Source organism: Argiope bruennichi, chromosome 7 (assembly GCF_947563725.1).
Source record: "Argiope bruennichi chromosome 7, qqArgBrue1.1, whole genome shotgun sequence".
Taxonomy (NCBI): domain Eukaryota; kingdom Metazoa; phylum Arthropoda; class Arachnida; order Araneae; family Araneidae; genus Argiope; species Argiope bruennichi.
The window spans coordinates 51,033,642-51,055,633 of record NC_079157.1 but is presented as its reverse complement, the minus strand read 5'-3'; the positions used below and the strand labels follow the sequence as shown (position 1 = coordinate 51,055,633).

The following is a 21,992-nucleotide window of genomic DNA, read 5'->3' as shown; positions in this document are numbered from 1 at the left end:
CTAAATTAGGATCAAATTTAATGAATCTCGTTTGGCGATATTTTTTCTTTTTGTATGAAAATAAAAGAGGTTGCCAAGAAACTGCAAATAATAACAAAAACACATCTAAATTAGTGCATTATCGTTTGGTGCTATTTTCTCTTTTTCGCATGAAAATAAATAAAAGAAGTCGACTAAATCTTATTTATAACAACTAGAACCAGACATAGAAAATAACTAAATTTATATCCGAAAGAACCCAAGAAAAGAAATAGTGATTACGTCTCATTCATACTCTAAATTAGCGTCTTACTTCTAATTTATAACTTACATTTATTGAGTCAATTAGTCCTAAAAAGAATTAAATCAATTTGAGTAACAAATAACTTCATTAGTTTGCTATGGGGGAAAATTCATTAACATTAATTTAGAGAATATGTGCAGAATAGACATTCTGTTTACAAAATTGTAATTCTGATTTTAAAAACTTGTCAGTTTTTACAAGAAAATATAAACATCATTTATAAAAAAAATGAAACGCAAGTCGATAATAATTTAACTTATTGCAACTTAATATGGCAGATTCGAATTTACTATTTAATCCATCAATAATTCGAATTTTCCTCTAGACCCTTGAATTTTCAATTTACGTAAAATTAATAGAATTATTTGAAATTCGTAACATAATTTATTATCTTGAATTTTCGATTAATTAATATTTCTACATCTATTATTTCCTTTTACATTTAATTCCTCTATAATTCGAATATATTTTACTTAAAGTCAAAACTAAAAAATGTAAATAGTATGATTTTAAATCTGAGTTTTTTTTCTTTAATTAAAAATGTCAGGAGCATGTCATGTTAAGCAAATAATTTTTTAAAGTCCTACATTCACTGATACACTTTGTAGTTAATAAAAAAAGGCAACAAGTTTCTCACTTTTTAAAAACATTTCGAACGCATGACCTATGTCTTTCACTATTTATTGTTGCTTTATTATACAGTTGCTGCATTCAAAATGCAATCTGTTGTGAACTGTTTATTAAAATTACATATTTTTGAAAAAGGTATTTTTAAAACTATTGAAATAATTATTATCACAATAATTTTTATTTGTTAAAATAACTTAGCATTAATTGTCTATTTATAATTTATTAAAATTACTAAATACGAAAAAGAAATCTTAACAGTCGTTTTAGCTCAAAAACTAACATTTTCTCTTTCTGTACTCGTTTTTAAACTCATACATTTCTCAGTTTTTTTGAATTTTAAATACTGGATTAATCGATTTAGCTTCAACTCAGCTGTCCAGTTGTATTTATGGCATTTTAAAGGAAATTTCTAACTTTTATTTAATTAGAGTAATAATTTATATTATATATTATATTAAAATAACGAATTCCTGTTGTTTGAAACATATTGCATAGTAAGATCCAATATTCTTTCTGATGATTCTAAACAAACCGGTAGCTATTATGAAAAGCTTATTTTCAAAATTTAAAATGCATATTATTTCCGTAATCTCACATTTCTTACAATGCATATCAAAATTTCGTATTTAATAATTTTTAAATTATGAAGTTATGAACTAATATTTTAATTGGAAAATGTAGGTCTCCTTACCAGTTGGATCCAAAGGCAAAAGCTCTCTGGCATTCAAAACTGAAAAAAGAAAAAACATGATATATGAAATTTGTTTCTTTTAGGCTATATTTTAATAAGAATTTCTTTCAAATATAATTTATTCTATGTAATTGTTTTCATCATTTCTGTTGAAATGAAATTTAATGTTTAGAGAAAATATTTTGAAATCTTAGTGCACACAAAATTTAGAAAATTATCATCCCTGATAATTGCTAAAGATAATTTAAAATGAAATGTATCAGAACCAATGGCAATTTGCCAACGTACAAACGATAAATTTTGCAAAAGATATTTTTAAAAATGTATTCCATCTCCAACAAAATAACAAAATTTGCATTCATTTTTAAATTTCCAAATCGTTTGCATTATAATATTATTAAAAGAGATTTTAATGTTAATTTAATTTGCTCTGTTCACAGTTTACAAAGTTGCGTGAGTTTAAAACTCAGACCATAAAGGTGATATTCTTTAGCAATCATTAAATATTGACTTCATTTGATGGTGGATTCAATATCATGCAAGCATGGTAATTATATTCATATCCAAATATTCCAAAATTGTTATTACTACTAAAATGTTATCTCTTTTAATCTAGAACTTGTTATATCCAATTTTAATTATTTTTAGCAATTTAATGCACAGTTATTATTCAAGGAAAATTAACATAATGTAAAAGAATAGAAAGTCTTGATACTTACTATCTATGGTTAGACTTTCGGCAGCTGAGTTATAAGAAGCTTTTATTGTTAGAACACCGTATGTGGGTTTCACTAATTTTTGCTGAAATATATTAAATAGAATTACTATAAAAATCTATAAATAAAATTAGAAACATATATATTGCTAATACGCTGAAACTTACTTGTTCTTCTAACCTTTGAAGGGTATAAAGTTCAATTAGATGTAGCGTTTCAGATTTTTGCAACTTCAACATGTGAAAAAGGTCCTACGGAAAAAACCAGAAATGAACTAGGATCTAAAATGCAATTTCCTTTAATTTATTTATGACAAATATGGATTTTTAATTTGTTTCATAGTTTACAAAGAATGAATCGTTGCTTTGAATTCGCAAAATATCAATTAACTCAAAGTAACTTTTGGATTCTCATTGTGCAAGAAATATTTAAAATTGTTTATTTCATTACAAATTTGTTATTGAAACAAATTTTAAAATAATTGTAAACCATTGATATATTTTTCAAGGATTTTAAAAGCAACTGGAAACAAATTTGTAAATACTTAAATGTTGTATGATTATATAACCTTTAATAACCCATTTAATTTTTCTTCAAATGAGGTAGCTCGGCAAACACAAATTATTTCAACCGATTTGCAGAACACCACAGTTTTCATAAAAATTCTTTCCAGTTACTTATAAAAATGTTTCTTTAAAATGGCGAAATCATTTAATATCTTTGAATTAAAAAATATGTGTAACGTGTAAAATGTTATTAGCTTAAATGCTAAGAGTTATGTATTTTAAAAATTATGCAAAGTGTTTCTCAATTAAATAGTTTATCTTGCAATCCTATCTGCACACATATAATGTACAGCATTATGTGATATTAAACAATATTCGCCAGATAGAATAATATTGCTAAATATCTATATCTATATCTATACTTATAATAAAGCTCAATGTGTGTGTGTGTGTGTGTGTGTGTTGGCGCTCTACAGGCCAGGTCATTTGACATACAGCTACCAAATTTGGTACATGTATACCTTAGAGGTCGGGAATGTGCACCTGGGGTCCCTTTTTTTGAATTTTTGATTAGAATTTTAATTATTAATTAAAAACTAACTTTCCCACCAAAAGAATCTTCCATTTTCCCCACCGCCAACTTTCCCGCCAAAAAAATCTTCCATTTTCTCCACCGCCAAATGAGTAAGACTTCAGCTTTTTTTTCTCCCAACAGTAATAAGGCTAGGGTTAACAATTTTCGGCGGATTATTTCAAACGATTCTGTTTATTTTCTTAATGTTTTATGCATTTAAAATTAAACATTGTTAATTAATCCATGTTTCAGATTCATTCTGAAGTACTTTTGAATTAAAATAACACAGAATAAAGGAAATTAAAAATGTATAATCTGTATAGCGTTACCCCAACTGGCGTAGAAAAATTTACGCATTTGCGTTACCCAACTGGTGAAGAAAATTCACGCATGCGCATTGTTCTGATTGTTGTCATGACAACCACTATCAACGGATGATTTAAATTATTTTTAGGTTAGTTGCATGCTTTTGTAAGTAAATCGTATTTATGTTAGTTATATATATTTTTTGTATATGCTTACAGTTTTAAGTACATCATTTTTTAAGTAGTTTTTTTAAACCTGTTTTCGACCGATTATTTTAAACGATTCATTTTATTTTCTTAGTGTTTGATGCATTTAAAATTAAACATTGTTAATGAATCGATCTGTTCATGATGAATCTGAGAAAATTTTGTTGACAAATTCTTGAGATATTACATATATTAAGAAAAATATTCTTTAGTGCCCATAAAGTTTAAACGCTTAGTGACTCTGTTATCAGTAATCATATTATAAAAAAATGCTTTGTTTCAGTAAAAAATATTATTACATTAATTGCAGATTAATTCTTTCCATTTTAATTTAAAGCATAAATTCTAAGAGAGGTAACAGAAAATTAGAGAGATACATATTACGTTATGACTGAAGGCCTTTATAATATTATGAGTGAATTATATGACTATCAAAATTTGAAGTTTTAATATATTTTGATGAAGAATCTATTAAAAGTTGGAATTGCGTAAAACATTTAATTATTAAAATTTAAACGAACATTAAGATTGGCGAACCGACTGGTCGCCAAAGGCGGCTAGTATAATAATAAAATATAATTATTTTGCACTATACTGTGCAATAGGCAGATGATATGATGTTAAATTTATTTATTAAAACAAATATTTATGACAGAAATTATATTAAATTATTTTAAAACAATAATATATTTTTTTGAAATATTTTTTATTCACTTACAGTTTGTGAATTCTTCAAAAAGAACATTTTGCTTCACTACATTAGCACACACCATTTCTTTTAAATGATTTCAAAACGATTAGATTACTAACCTCGAGGAACCAAGTATGGTAAATTCAGAAGCAACAAGTCAAAAAAAGTTATAAATATGGTCTATTAAGAGCTTGATGTTATAGAGTGGAATGTAGTGATAATATAAGGGGGATTCAAAGTTAGTAAAGTAACTTTTATAAATGTAACTTCATAATGATAATATAAGGATGGTAAAAAGTAGGTAATGTAACATTTATTTGAAAATATTTATCAAAAATAAAGTGACGATATTTTATTATAAAAGTTCAGCAAACAAAATGATTAGAAAAGAATTTCTTTTGTTCTTTACATTTACATTATAAAATGATTAAAAAAATATCTCATATAACCAATCTGGTTTTGAAACGGATGGCATAAGAAAGATAAAAGATGCAAACCGTAGTCAACTTCGTGGCTTTAGTGTAATCTCAAAATCGCCAAATATACCCTAGAAAGCAACTATTTGAGTGAAATATTTCTTCTTACGCCAATGGAGTTTGGCGATATGGGCATGATCTGAAAATTGTCAAATAAACCCGATAATCTAGCCATTTTGGCGAAATCTTGCTTCTCATGTACAATGCAGTTTGGCGATCTAGGCATAATTTGAAAATCGTCATACGTTGGCGTTCTTGGCGTAATCTGAAAATCGTCAAGTAAACTTAGGCATCTTGAAAATAAATAAGTACCGATAGTACTTACCTGATAAGGAGCATTTTGAATGCAATCAAGTGGAAGACCTTTACCACTTCCGTGAAAGAAATCCACGAGAATTGCTAGAGATGAATACAAGCGTTCGAAAAACGCCAGGCGCTCTTTCTGTAATAACAAACGATATTTTAAAATAAAATGAGATAATATAATAATATACATGAACAAAAAGCGCCAGTCGCTCTTTCTACAATCACAAACGATATTTTAAAATAAAATGAGATAATATCATAATTTTCATGAAAAAAAAAAACTTAACAAGCATCGTTAATGGACGGCGATAAAAACAAATAGAAAACTCTTTTATGCATCTAAGGTGGCTAGGAAACTAATCAATTAGCATTAACCCTCTGATTCCAACACTAGCAACAGAACTGTCAGAAATTCTCAAATGAAATTTGAAAGGCTGAAATTTCTATTTCAGAGATAGAAAAATTTCCTATCTCTTTCAAATCCCTTAATGGCAGAACGTAGTTTGATATGTAAAATAAAATTTGCTTTACTGATAGGTAATATGAATATAGTGCAAGGAAATAATTTGACCCAAACTCTTTAGAGTGACTCATTTTAACCCTTTCTAGGGCCGTGGGAAGTATGCTTCCCACCAAATTTATCAATCTTTGTATGAAATTATGTAGGTTGGCATAAGTTCTGACAAATTTTTTTAGAAAGACAGAAACTTAGATGCTTCAGCTCTTTATCTTACACAAAATGATGTGTCTTGATTTGTTACTTAATTATTAATTAACCAAATTAATTTATTAATCAAATTAAATTTATCTATTAAGCTAAATGAATCCCTTTGATTATTCTAATTTCAAGCCTAAAAATATTTTAACATAATATGACTAGAAAAAAATTTCCCTTTAAAGGGTTAAGGTATCTGTCTACGTGCGAAGACAAATTTTTGAAAAAACTGTTTAATTTTCATTTTTAGTTTATTTTTTAGGTTATTGCAATTCATGAACAAAGTACATGACTCGAGTATTCAATTACTCATATTTGTTCACTTCATTAATTTTCACTGTAACATTGAGTCTGATATTCGAGGGTTTTTGATGTCTTTTTCACGAACTGCCCTATCATAATTTCACTATTGAAGGAATTAAGAATATCCGAAGCAAAATAAATAAATTAGATTTGCCTAAGAATATGAAGTTGGAAACATCGTGTGTTTTAGAGGGCTTTGTTTGACCAAAAATGTGGTGGGTATTCGAATTAAAATGCTTCATTCAAAACATTGCAGATTTATTGCTACAAAAATGAAAGTAGGGCTTATCTGTATCCTTCTGGCATATTTCATTGGAAATCGAGAATAATAATATGAGAAGTGACATTCTATACTTCTTATTAAATCGATAATTTTTGCTGTAACTTTGAAACTGAGCGTTTGCTCACACTTGCCAAACGAACGAAAGATACGAAATGTAGCTCCAGAATTTTGTAAATTATCAATTAATCTTTAGATTACCTTATATTTTTCGTCAGAATGCGAAATTATCAACAAAACAAGAATTTTCCGCCCTTTAGTAATGTATACAATATTGCATTATGGATTTTTGAAGCTAGACAATTTTTTTCCCTCGGTCTTCTTTTCTTTGTAAAGTTCTCAAATTGTCTAATTGATTCTTTGTATTGAATTTTGCTCATTGATTGATTTTATCCAGTCTTCTGTTGATTGATTAATTATTATATCAAATTCATTCTTCAAAAACCAATAAATAAATGACTAAATTTTTATTTAAATTATTATCAGTACTTTTTATAAACAATCTCTTAATTATTATACGAGATTAATTAACTAATAATAAAATGTTTCAAAATAGTTAGTAGATTTTATTTGCAATATACTGTTTATAATAAAATAATCAATATAACTATATTATTGTGTTAATCTGTGTTTTGATTCATTATTATATTAAATTCATTCTTTAAATATGAAAAATAAATAAAAAGCGGTTTATTTCCACGGTCATCAGTACTTTTTGAAAAAAAAATCTGTTAATTATTATAATAGATTAATTAACTAATAATAAAATGTTCCGACAGTTATTGGTATATTTTATTTCTGATATACTGATTATTATCGAAATTAGTCAATAAATCTATATTATTGTATTTCAACAACTGTCAGCTTATTTTTTCACAATTTGGTGATTATTACCTAAAATTATTTATCACTTTATAGAAGTAAAGTATAATTTTTTGTGGAAATAACTAATAATTGGCAATAACTAATATTTCGGTTTTAATATTATTTTAAGGATACAAAAAAATGCTGTTTTTCGAACAAGATATTAATTTTATTTTAATATACAATTAATAAATAGTGTGTAAAAAAACCTAATTACTCTGCAGATTAATAAATTAAGAAAAACGAAACAGCTTTTCGGTACTTTACCGGATTGATTTAATTAATCTACAGATTATCTAGGTAATCTTCATATCATATGATTTCCGATTACCATATGATATCTAATTACCATATGATTCCGATTACCACATGATATGATATCTAATAAACTATCAAATGGAATGTCAATGTGAATGTCTCACCACATACACCAATGTTACTTTGTGTTGTTTCCATCAACTCGTGCATCAAAACTGTCCACATCATGTCCAAGAGCCTGTCGAAGTTGGCTTGCAACAGGTTGTTGTAGAGGGTCCGAAGAGTGGTATCCAAATTCTCTAGCAAGGGACGAATCGCCTGCAGAAAAAAAGAAATATGCTGTAAGACAATATCTGACACAAACTGAAAATAGTTTCGTTCATTATAATGATATAGCACTAGAAACGTAATCTTCATTAACTTATCTTCATAAGGATGTGGGAAAAAACACTTTTATTTTATGAAACTTCTTAAAATTCTGTATTTAACTTTCAGTTATTTCTGGACTTTTTATTTAGCTTTCAATAAATGAATTATGAGCCAATAAAAAGTGTTTCCAAATATATTTCAATTTTCTTTGCTTTGTTAATTATTCCATTAAATTTTGAAATATTTTTTTAAAAATTTTGATGTAATATTCGATGAGGGTTTTGTTTGAAAACAAGAGGCCTTTCTAAAACCACCTGTAACACCTTGCAAACGACATTAAATGAGACCTAAAATCGGAAAGCTTCACACCACTGATTATAAAAGCATAATTTTAGTCAATCAATCAGGCAGATGATATAAATGGTATTCTTAAGAAGGTAAATACTGCTTGCTGCTTTAGAAATATAATACAAATGAATCGCAGATATTTCGATTCCATCACACTTACATTTTCTGCATCTAGTTTTTCTGGTGCCCAAGCAAGGTGGAAAACAAATTTCTTCATATCCGGGCGAAGCTATGAAATCAGAAGAAAATAATAATTAATGAAACAAATTCAAATAAATACAGAGAAATGAATCGCATTTACATGAAATTTAAGCCAACATTTTTTTCCTTGTTTTTCAAATATTCCTTCAGGCAAGAAAGAAATCACAATTTCTTCTTTTTCAATTTTCTTTTGTTTTAAAAGACTCATCGGAAAAAATTAGACGATTAAAAAAATGCCTTTTAAGAAAACAGTTGAATTAAAAAAAATCCATTTTTATATATATTTTCATATATTAATACAGTAATATAATATATTAATATAATCATAATTTAATATATGTTATACTAGAACAAGTATTAACCAAAATATTTCAGTGCCTCATTTTGTATTTTTATCCAGAAAATCCACCAGAGAATATTTTTTAAATACATTAAATTTAGGTTAACATACTAATTTTCTTTTAATAGTGTGACGACGGTGATAAAAGGACTTCGAAGTCCAACTATTACAAATAAATAAAACTATTCCTAGGAACCTCGAAAATTTAATTCAAATGTATTGTTTTAGTATAGATGCAAAACAGAAGACAATTTAAGCAGAAGAAAGCATATTTGGTTTAACCCATATTGGACCGTTGTCCTATTTATAGGACAGCTGGATTAAATGTGAGTAAAATAAAAGAAACATTTAAAAATCTACATAAAACTTTTCGTAAATTATTATAAATAGACTAAATTTAATAAATTAATGGAAAAATGGAATTTAAAAAATAATTAATTAAGAAACTTGCTTTAAATTCACCCCTAAAATAAGGTTACATTGTTGTTCATTACATTAAAAATATCCATGAAAAAATAAATATTACAGGCATTTGACATGTGTTTCCAACTGTCCTATAAATAGGACAACGGTTCAATACCTATATTTTTTTTTCAAATCGCCTATACTTCTAGATGGCATTCCTTGAATCCAGGAAATAATGCATCTTTTTATCTTTTCATGCTAGGGGGCAGGGGTCAGCAAAAAGTTGGAATGTTCCTTGGTATCAGTTCCCATTGTCAAACAAGTTCTTTTGTGTATGCTATTGCATATATGCTTGTGAAGCTTGTTTTTAATGCTTTATTGTCTTTCCATTAGTTCAGTTGCTGCTTTATTTTGTAGTTGCGAGTTTACTGACCATTTTTGTTGTTGTAAAATTGTCAGGAAATTTCTAACAGCTCTTGAATATATAAAAATTCTTTATCCGAAGAAGAATTTGATTATCTTAAAATGACAATTATCCCATTGGAACCAGATGTGGTCAGTGACGAAGAAGAATTAGACGATTCGTTTACATATTGTAACATAGATTAAACATGTGGAAATAAACCTGAAATTCGAAATACTGCTGGACCTACAGATGTTTCGTCAAATACCTATGAAGAAATTAGGTTTGATACGAAACCACCTAAATGGAAAAAAATGTGAAACAGAATTTTCGTTTTTACTATGTTCTTTTACATCTCTAGATCATCAACATATTGCAGATACGATATTAGGAAAAACTCCAGTTGAACATTTTCACATGAAGGCTAAATGATATAATATCGTATACATATACAGAGAGTAATTGATATACAGCGCAGAAAAAAGATCATTATTTAAAAGTCAACGAAAACGACATCGAAATGTGTATAGGCAATCTTTTTTACAGTGGTTATCAAGTGGAAAAAATGTATAGGGAAAATGCTCCAGACACTGGCACAACGTTAGTGAATATATCTATTCTCAGAAAACAATACAGTAACATAAAAAACTACCTACATTTGAATGACAATATGTACATCAACAAAGATGATCGTTACTGCAAAATTCATCCACTTTCAGAAAACTTAAAATTGCACTGCAACAATTTGGAATATTTTCAGAAAATCTAACAATCTACGAAAGAATGGCAAGCTATTTTGGCAAACACGGTTGTAAGATCTCCATGAAAAATAAACCTATGAAATTTGGATACAAATTATGGGTGTTGATATCTTATAGTGGACAGTCCTGCATTATCATTCCTCAGTGAGGCGCTCGAGCAAAGTTAGTGAAGCCACTTTCTCAACCTCTTGCGGAATCTTTGCTCTCTGTTGTGAAAAATCCTAATTTTCACAGAATATATATGGATAATTTTTTTTACTTCACATGGATAACATTAACATTTCTCAGGTCAGTAACAATAAGTTACTTTGGTGAAACAATTCCGCGGAACAACATTAGACAAAGAGGTATGCTAAAGAACTTCGGATCCTAAATTGGGAGCATTTATTAGTAAAAATCCTAGATGGTCGTCAAAGACGATGTCAATTAAAATCTTGCTAGGATAAAAACCTATTACAATTTGAAAAAATTGTAATGTTTGACTATGTAAAGTCTGTTTTTCGGCTTTCCATTTAAAAAAAAGTCATTTTTGTAAGGTAAGTAAAATTTTTTAATTTTTAGTAGTGTATTGGATCATTGCCCAATTTATAGGACAGCCTATATGTGTGTGTGTAACATTATTTGTTGTGAAGCATGATGCAGTTTGAAGACAGTGAAGATACTTTTAATTTTTGTGACGTCGTTTTATTTCATTTTGAAGAAGCAAGGATATGTACAAGCGATGAGCACACAGAAAAGGAATGGGGAAAAAGGTCTTGGACATTTTATCCCTGGTCTTATATAACCTATGATTTTGATAGGGAAAATGTTTCTTTACAGTGCTAATGTATTATGAGATTTCGATAGGGATTTTCGTTACACGAGTGGACAAGGCAGGGGAAACACAGGGAGATTTCAAAAAAAGAATTTGCCTGATCAGCTGTATTTTATCTCTTCACGCGTAGTGTGGGAAAGTTAGATTTTAGCTGATTCAACAATTTAACAAAGCTTCTCTTGAATTAATTAAGTAGAGACAGTGGAATTGGATCACGAAATAAGAGAATATTTTAGAATCAAGTTATTATGGGCTAAATTAAGATAAAATCTTGGAAATTAATTAAATTGAAATTAAGAGTTTAAAATATCATTACACACACACACACACACAAATATATATATATATATATATATAGCTTTATATGTGTAAGATCCTTGCATTGCTCATTCTTTAAAAATTCATGTTTTTCCTCTGTTTCTTTCTACGAGTGGTTCAATATGGGTTAATTTAGCACATCTCCAGTAGCACACATATATAATACAATATCGTAGGATATCGTAATAATATATTCAACAATATTGCATTATTTTTTAAAAATTTTGAATAATATTATACTATATTATTGATTATTGTATTGAATTAAATCAAATATAATATCGTACAATATAATACAATATTCTGTGCTACTTGGGATATACATTTCTCTGTAATGTATATATAGATATTAGATATAGAGTATTAGTATATATAGATATAGAGTATTAGTATATATAGATATAGAGTACTATAAGATAAAATAAATACCTTTTCTACCATGCCACAAATAATACTGAAAATTTTCCCCGTCACGTCATCTTCAGACTTATTGAGGAGGTCATATATAGTTTCCCGACACTGGTTAGCTGTACAACCACCCTGGTTCATATTTAGAGCTTTGATGATCTGTTCGACTCCAAGTTCGTCCTCAAGAGGCCTCAAGGTCTGCAGAACGTGCTCCATATTGTTCACAGTGATACACAGCTGCAAGATTACAATCAGGTTCACCAAAAAAGTTACTATGCAGGACAAACCATTTATCATTTTTAAATTCAAATTGATGTAGAAATACGAATATAACGTAAGAATGCATTATTTATAATGAAAAGTATTATTGAAAGTTTATTGAAAAGTATTATACATGTTGCCGTCTAGAAGTCACTGCATCATTTACATTACATTCACCATGATATAAATTTATAAGAATTCATCATCTAGATTTTGGTTCATTAAAATACAATTTTGAAAGATACTATCTTTAAATCATTATACCATTTTTACATTCCCAGAAATGTAGAGCTGTAAAGATACATAATTTAAGTTTAGGCACATTAAAATAAAACTATACAGTGTGGTAAAAATCCTTAACCATTCACACTTACGTTAATGCAACGCTATGCGAATCCATCATTTACAATGGGAGCTATCAAAAATCACGAATACAAAGTGTGATGTAAATTATGATATCATTTTAACAGTGAAAAGCAAAATATTATTCGTTCTTATTTTGTTTGAGGTTTTGAATATTTGATCTGTGCAGATTTAAGATGAAAAATTCAGCTTTTCTGGGTACACTTATAAGATAAACATAATTTATTTATTATCATCAAGATTTCAATACAAAAATTTGTTTCGGAATGCTATTCGCAAATATTTTTGCTTTTCAGTAAATGTAAGTTATGCTTTGATTTTTTTCTCCTTATATTCCTACCCAATATATTACGTTTACCAGCTTTATAGATTAATAATAAAAAATGGCAAATGAATTTACTACAACTAATATTATTGTTATGGAAATACAATATACGGAGAAAAGAAACTTAAAAGTAGAAATTTTAAAAGCATCCGGAAATTATCTGAGCTATAATCGGAAGGAAATTAAATGTCTTACTTTTTCCGTCACATCTTCCTGAGATTCACCTTCTGTTATTTTTTGAAGTTTCTGCTGACATAATTTTGCGTAATATATAGTGCCTTCACATATTATCTAAAATGAAAGAAAATTTATTTTAGACAAGGAAGATACAAACAAGAATGTCCAGTCAAAAAAAAATAACAAAATTTTGAAGACTTTTATTCTATTACCATTTTAATAAAAACAATTGGTTTGTCACTTAGGTTTAGAAGTAAAACAATTAATCTCGATATACTCACTATTGTTCAAATTTAGTCATGTTAGTAAATTTCGGCATTAAGGTTCCTAATTCCAAATTCTTTTGTCTCCCGTACTTTATTCTAAAATGATGCAATGCATTTTGAACCTGCTATTGTGCGTCATTTGTATGAGTAAATCACTTCACTTGACATTAAACATATACCTATTTAATCGGTATCGTATCTGACATTTATTTAACTCTGTAACAGTAGCTAATATGCAAATATAAGAATTAAGACATGATATAAATACGTGTCATTATGTTTGTGATGTGGTTCGGTACTGATCTCAGGTCCTGTAATGACCGTCTATATATTTATCTGTAAATAGTTCATAATGTGTTTCTTAATAAATTGTGTTTAAATTAAACCTTTCCTTTGGCGGACCCAATCTTTGGAGACTTTATATTTGTCATCATTTCCACTGAAGTACTCTAATATCAAAAGGCTGAATCCTTAGACGTTATATAAGATATCACTTTAACAAGTCAGTTTTTTTTTAATATCTACATTTTTTAAACTCCCAATTTTTTTTTATTGTTCGAAATTGGAACAGAGTCAATTAGTACGCTTTCATGTATATTATCTTCTTATTTCTTTATATATTTTTTAATTTATGAGGATAAAATACTATAATATATTTTTTATTTATTTCTTAACGTGCTAATATTGTACAATTACGGATTCTCTATGGCAACACATATTTGCATTATTTGAATTTTTCATAGTTTTAGGTTAATTTTTATACTATATAAAAAGCGGCATCTTGTAGTAAATTCGGGAAAGAATTGATATCTTTTATCATAATAATTGGTATGATAGGTATCTTTGTTAAGTACATGAATAAAGACTTTTGAATTATATTAAAAATTAAAGAGTAGAAGAGATAATAGAAGAAATCTAAATATGCTTGTTTTGCTGGACTGCGAAGTCGAAAATGATGTCTTATAAGAAATATTAAAAAAAACAAACGTAAAATATAAAACCGCGAAGCATGAAAAGAACAAAGCGCCAAAGAAATAAATTTGCAATAAATATCATAGATATCAAATAAGTAGATTCTCATTAATTTTTAAAAATATATAAAACAGATTAAAATTCTTCGTTATTAAGAATGTATTTTTACTAGCACCTCAGTCCTTTCAATTTTCATTTGTATTGCCTAATTTTTTTATTATAAAATTTAAATATTTTTTTACAAAATTATTAAAAATTTTTATAATAAAAATTTTTTTTAAAAAATCAAATTATTTTTTATTTTTTACTGTTAAAAGAGATTTAACATTTTAAAAAGATTTTTATCCTTGAAAATTACATTTGCATGCAATACTATTGCATATTTCCACTTTTTAATGCAATGAATTGTTATATTTAAGACTTTAGCCCTAATTACTTCCTCGTATACCAAGCATAGAAAGAGAAAGTACGTAATCGTTACATATTTCGAATTCAAGACTTTGACGAGTCACCATGTTTCAGATTTAACCGAGTCATAAAAACACATTTTTTTAAAAATTATATATGCTTGTGAATACGATAATTCAACTGCACTGGACGGGTGAAATTTGGAACAAATTTAATCAGAGGAAGTCTGTCCATCCGGCTTTCCTAATAAAAAAAGCACGATAGTTACAAAACATAAGCAGCTAGAGGATAAAAGTTTATATGCAGGGTTAGTACTTAAAATGTAGTTCCTTACAGACTTTTTAACAAAGTCCGTCAGATAGAAGAAGATAGGAGTTGACTGTCTGTTCGTTTATAAATTTACATTCATGTAAACGCTATAATTCAAAAACATAACACTTTAATTTAATTAAATTTGGCACACAGTTTCAGCATATAAAATGTAGACTATTTTGTCAAATTTTGAACCAAATCCGATAAAGCATTAATTATCTGCTGGTCTGTATTTCCACATGCATGTAAATGTAATGAACCAAATCCGATAAAACATTAGTTATCTGTTGGTCTGTATTTCCACATGCATGTAAATGTAATGAACCAAATCCGATAAAACATTAGTTATCTGTTGGTCTGTATTTCCACATGCATGTAAATGTAATGAACCAAATCCGATAAAGCATTAGTTATCTGTTGGTCTGTATTTCCACATGCATGTAAATGTAATGAACCAAATCCGATAAAGCATTAGTTATCTGTTGGTCTGTATTTCCACATGCATGTAAATGTAATGAACCAAATCCGATAAAACATTAGTTATCTGTTGGTCTGTATTTCCACATGCATGTAAATGTAATGAACCAAATCCGATAAAGCATTAGTTATCTGTTGGTCTGTATATCCACATGCATGTAAATGTAATGAACCAAATCCGATAAAGCATTAGTTATCTGTTGGTCTGTATTTCCACATGCATGTAAATGTAATGAACCAAATCCGATAAAACATTAGTTATCTGTTGGTCTGTATTTCCACATGCATGTAAATGTAATGAACCAAATCCGATAAAGCATTAGTTATCTGTTGGTCTGTATTTCCACATGCATGTAAATGTAATGAACCAAATCCGATAAAGCATTAGTTATCTGTTGGTCTGTATTTCCACATGCATGTAAATGTAATGAACCAAATCCGATAAAACATTAGTTATCTGTTGGTCTGTATTTCCACATGCATGTAAATGTAATGAACCAAATCCGATAAAACATTAGTTATCTGTTGGTCTGTATTTCCACATGCATGTAAATGTAATGAACCAAATCCGATAAAGCATTAGTTATCTGTTGGTCTGTATTTCCACATGCATGTAAATGTAATGAACCAAATCCGATAAAGCATTAGTTATCTGTTGGTCTGTATTTCCACATGCATGTAAATGTAATGAACCAAATCCGATAAAGCATTAGTTATCTGTTGGTCTGTATTTCCACATGCATGTAAATGTAATGAACCAAATCCGATAAAACATTAGTTATCTGTTGGTCTGTATTTCCACATGCATGTAAATGTAATGAACCAAATCCGATAAAGCATTAGTTATCTGTTGGTCTGTATTTCCACATGCATGTAAATGTAATGAACCAAATCCGATAAAGCATTAGTTATCTGTTGGTCTGTATTTCCACATGCATGTAAATGTAATGAACCAAATCCGATAAAACATTAGTTATCTGTTGGTCTGTATTTCCACATGCATGTAAATGTAATGAACCAAATCCGATAAAACATTAGTTATCTGTTGGTCTGTATTTCCACATGCATGTAAATGTAATGAACCAAATCCGATAAAACATTAGTTATCTGTTGGTCTGTATTTCCACATGCATGTAAATGTAATGAACCAAATCCGATATAGCATTAATTATCTGTGGGTCTGCAATGATCTCAAGAATGCAATGGGCTTAAATAAATAAAACTTTGTGTGAGATCTTGTGACACCAATTGTAAATCTATATCAAGTTTTGGTTTCAAATGAAAAAAAAAAAAAATGGTGCCGAAAATGTATAATCGATTTTCAGATATTTGTGTATTAACCGCATGCCTGCGATAGCAAGCCAGATTGAGTAAAAGCGTTAGATTTGCGCTACAGATCTCTATATTTCGTAACTATCATTCATTAACGACATGCAAGGCATTCGTGGCCTTATCCAAGGTTCACAAATATGACAGTGGGGGAATGGAAAACACCTGTGCAAGTTTGAGGTTCGAACTCGCAACGTTAGGATTCATATTCGAGTAACAAAGCCACTAGACAAAAGTGTACAGTCCTTTCCGAAGGTTGTTATCTGGCTTATGAAGTTACCCCCCCCCACACACACACACCTTTATCAGAGAGTGTGTAAGAAAGTTTTGAGGTTTAGTTTCGACATCGTTTGTCTTCATTTAGATACTAAAAATATAATTCGGTATCATTACCTTCCGAATATTTATTGAGATGAAGAGAGTCATAATGTACCAATCGATAATTTTTGCTTAATTGAAAAAGCATTATACTAAAATAGAAAGCAGGTTTTCTTTCGAAATCATAACAGCTGAAAAGTTTTAGCTTTCCTATACTAGATGGCAGCACGTGACAAAAGCACGTTTACACTACTCAAAATGCTTACTAGCAAAAATTCTGAATCGGTTCTTCTCATATTTTATCTATACTTCATTTATAAAAGATAAGTTCAATATGATCATTAACTATATATATATATATATATATATATATAATATGTATGTATGTAAATTTATATCAAATATTTTTTATTAACATCAATTTGAGAAATAATATGTATGAGAAATAATTTTTAACTGTGAATTTATCCTATACATAATAATAATATTATTAAATGAATATACAATAATTATAAGATATAATAAAGTCGAGATATGTATCTCATTATTTTATGATAAGTGATTATCTCTCGTATTCACATCAATAAGATAAATGCAAAAGTGAATGAAGAATTGTCTAAACCACAGCTGATAAATTTTTCACTGTTCAGCAACTTGAAATTCAAACAGAAATGAATTTGAATGAATTAAAGGGGCTATATTTGTCACAAATATCTGAGAGATAATACCTCTGAGGAAATGTTAATATGTTGACAGGACCTGATTTTGTAAACTTAAGATGGTTATGTTCCTGTTTGTGAGATGCAAATTTCAAAGAAGAGAACTTACTTCTATAACTTTCATTACGAAAGTAAAAGATCCTGCTGGATCAGGCCACGATAGTTGCCTCCAAAACTCTTTGATCTGAAAAAAAAAATGAAAACATATGAATAAAAATTAAATAACTGAAAATGCATTATACCATATCAAAGCTTTCTTTCTTTTATTCAAGTTTCTTTTCTTTTTTTTATGTCTTACGTTCTTCTATTAATAAATATTGTTTTAAAAATATTATCATGAGAGAACATGATTTGTTTTGGTTTGAGTTTTTGAATCCTCAAAATGCGTAGGCAACAAATTGGCGATTTATTGCCTTTGAGGCATCAATTTTTCGCTTTTAGGGTTATTAGAAAATAATGCAGAAGGTTGTCACATTTGGCGATTTATCGCCAACTAAAGTTATAACTTAATTTCCAAATTATACATTCTCTGAATTCTTACGAATTGTCTTAATTAATTTAAGTCATTAACTAGTTTTAACCGGTTTGAATCACTCACAAGACTTTCAGATTACGCATGCGTCGATATTTAGAAAAACGATGTTTTTTTTTTTTTTTTAATCTCAAAATCGATCGAGCTCCCAAAATTTGTTATGTTACTTTCTTTTTTAAGAATGAAATTTTCAAGTTGAAAGAACAAGTAGCTTTTTTTTCCTTCTGATTTTTAAGATATCATTTTCTTAATGAAAACAACAGATAGCAAAATATTAGGCTATATTTCAATTGCAAAATGCAAAAACAAAGGAAGCCCTGTTTTAAATATAATACTCTAATAAATTATATAAGTTAAATTATTCTTCTAGATTTTCAGTGGTCAATAATTATCTAAAATTTGTAATTGATTATCGTATTATTAAATATGATAATTAATTGCAATTAAAGTTCCGAATTTTTAAAGTAAGTAGAAATAAAGTATTAATTACATTACATTATTAATTTTTGCAGTAATTTGCAAAAATTAAGAAATTTTATAATTTTTGCAAAAATAAGAAATATGGCGGTAATAAGGAAAGAAATTGAAATTGAGGGTTTCATAAGTTAGAAATGGTTCAAACATTTATTGTTACTTTATTATTATTATTTTTTGTACGAACTATAACAAACTATGAATGCATATATAATTTGAATATATTTTAAATATTTAATAACTAAATATGGATGAAATTCAATTATTTATAAGATTTAATAATTGAATTTGAACTTAAAATAATTTATGCCATAAACTGTTTAATTAAACAATTTTAACGCCAAAATGTTGCTTGTTAGTGAAGAAGCAAAACAGATGAAATTTAATAATTTTCATAAAATTCTGTACGATTCTGTCTGTTGTTCTGATTCGATTTTATTTTTTATATTAAATTTTGCAGGAATTAGTTGCACAAATTTTAAATTATCGAAAGAAATAGATACAATTTATAGACTTACTTGAACAAAGCATGTTGCTGTGTCAACAGCTGAGGTGCTATGTTTTACGAAGTTGTCCAAAAATGTAACCTAAAATTAAAGTGGACATTCATTAAAAAGATGCAAGATATCATCACAAGTACTGTTCGTTTCAGGAACCCGTCACTTCACTTTTGGGAATTTTTATCTTCCAAAGGTCTATTTAATTCGTATACTTACGATATTTAAAATCCCGCAAAAATTGAATTTCATAAATAATCTTAAAAAATATATATTTTTGGTTCATTGTTTTTTATGCACTAAATAATTTCGTAAGTATTTTGTTTAACGAATTATTTAATCACTTTCCTATTTCCAGTACAAAAAGATTCAACATATTTCGTTGCAAAATTAAAATTTTCAAGTATGATCCCTCTCCTTGCCCACTCCATAAATGAGGTACTTTCTAAATGAAATTCATCTACAAAACTACGAAATAATATTTAATCTGTTATTAATTAAATAAACATTCTTCTTATATAAAAACGATGTGAAGATTCAAATGTCTCTCTATATATTTTTTTTATTTTCTTCTCATATTTCTAAAAATAATTATTCATTTTTAATAACATAACTACGACATCAATAAAAACATGCAGAAAAAACAGAAAATTTCTTGTCTATAACAGAAGTTTTGACTGGCAACGAGCTTTGAATTAATTATTTTAATTCAATAATCCACAAGGCTTCAATTACGATATGTTTTATATACATTCTGTTTTATTTTATTCCTACAGGAAATTGTGTGAGAGATGGTTAGCATTTTTTAAATGATTATGGTGAAATATGTATTACGATTTTACATAAAGGTCTTCACTCTAAGAACATTTCCAATCATAACGAATATTTTCTCTTTAATTTTTATGAAATACATGAACTTAATTTTTAATTTTATGTAATTTAACTGAGATTTGTAATTTTGATAATAATTATATATGAAAAATTAATTTTCCCTCTACTTTTCTACGCTCTATTTTTGCGATTTTAATTACATAAAATCCTTTCTCCTTTCACTCTGCTCTTTTCTAATTCTACTTTAACTCTGCGATTGCTTTTTATTCATTTAAATGTTCTAAATTTAATAATCCTTCTTTTAAATACTCAAAGATTGCAGAGGTCCATGTTGCTTCTGATGGGTAAGTAGCAATGCTAATTAGAAGTACTCCATGGATACTTTTTCTATTCCCCCACCCCATCCCAGAAGTTAACGGTGGATTTAGAAGCATATCTGAATTGTTTGTCATGATGAATCTTCTTTATTTTTATTTGAACTCAGAGATCTATTATTTTCCTAATACTTGCATCAAACCAATATTTTGACACTATGGACGAATTATTTGTTCATCCTTTCAAACAAACACCACGGTACACACACTTCCACTGCGTTTATATTTTAAAAAAAATAAACTTACATTTTTTGAAAGAAAAAAATATAATAATCTCTAAGGGTTTAGGAATTTTTTTACGATTGGAAGGGACACCCTGAATATAACGCAATATACAAAAGCACAAAACCAAAATATAAGGAATCTTTAATTCTAACCACCATGTTATGTCTTGAAGTAATTCAACGCTTTTTACTAAACAAAACTTTTTAACTTTTAATTAAACAAAAAAAATTAGCATTTTTTTTTTCGAAAATTATTTTTTACTCGAAAAAATAAAATTTCGACATGCAAAAATAACACATCTAAATTGACAACAAGCATAAAATACTATTTATAACTGAAGGCATGAACTACAGCTGCTACGCCGATTTATCTACAGATGATCTACCGATTAATAATTGTGGAATTCTCACCTTCTGTGAATTTGAAAGCATTCAAATGCAGGAATAAGAAAACAAGCAATGATTAATCACTCGAAAATATTAAAAATTTTATCTATTCTACACAAAAAAGTAATTCACTAAATTAATTGGAGATTATCGTCTGCTATTTCCACGAGGAAAAAAATGAACGTTATATTTATTTTTCTTATGGAAAAAAAATGCTGTTTTATTTTTATAAGACGTTACTATCAGTATGCATATTCTATTGAAATATTATACTCTATGAAATTAATAATAAATCATTTAAAAATACTGAATATTCTAGATATCTTATCTATCTAGCTAAAAAAAATCATTTATGTCCTTAAACGTTCAAAGCAATCTGCCAGTAACTGTAACTGTTATGAATAATAATAATAATAAACTGCAAACAATATTTATCTTTTCTGATGAAAATGTGAAGGAAATATAATTTATTTTGTAGCATCATTAGAAATAAAATACTTTTTTTATTAGATCATCAATGAAATTAAATATCTATTAAATTTTTCGTAATGCAATATAATTGTCTGATGTCATT

At 27.8% G+C, this 21,992-nt stretch overlaps 1 protein-coding gene across 3 annotated transcripts in view; it reads right to left on the bottom strand.

Moving 5' to 3' along the window:
• Positions 1-21,992, bottom strand: part of LOC129976429 (BAI1-associated protein 3-like) — a 155,693-nt gene that overhangs the window by 10,476 nt on the left and 123,225 nt on the right. For all 3 annotated transcript variants that reach the window (XM_056089993.1, XM_056089994.1, XM_056089995.1), the window contains exons 19-28: positions 19,624-19,692; positions 18,209-18,283; positions 13,317-13,412; positions 12,194-12,409; positions 8,683-8,751; positions 7,977-8,123; positions 5,405-5,521; positions 2,488-2,571; positions 2,324-2,405; positions 1,605-1,643 (exon numbers count right to left, since the gene is read on the bottom strand). In XM_056089993.1, the coding sequence (XP_055945968.1) occupies positions 1,605-1,643; positions 2,324-2,405; positions 2,488-2,571; positions 5,405-5,521; positions 7,977-8,123; positions 8,683-8,751; positions 12,194-12,409; positions 13,317-13,412; positions 18,209-18,283; positions 19,624-19,692 (994 nt within the window). The remainder of the gene's footprint in view (positions 1-1,604; positions 1,644-2,323; positions 2,406-2,487; positions 2,572-5,404; positions 5,522-7,976; positions 8,124-8,682; positions 8,752-12,193; positions 12,410-13,316; positions 13,413-18,208; positions 18,284-19,623; positions 19,693-21,992) is intronic.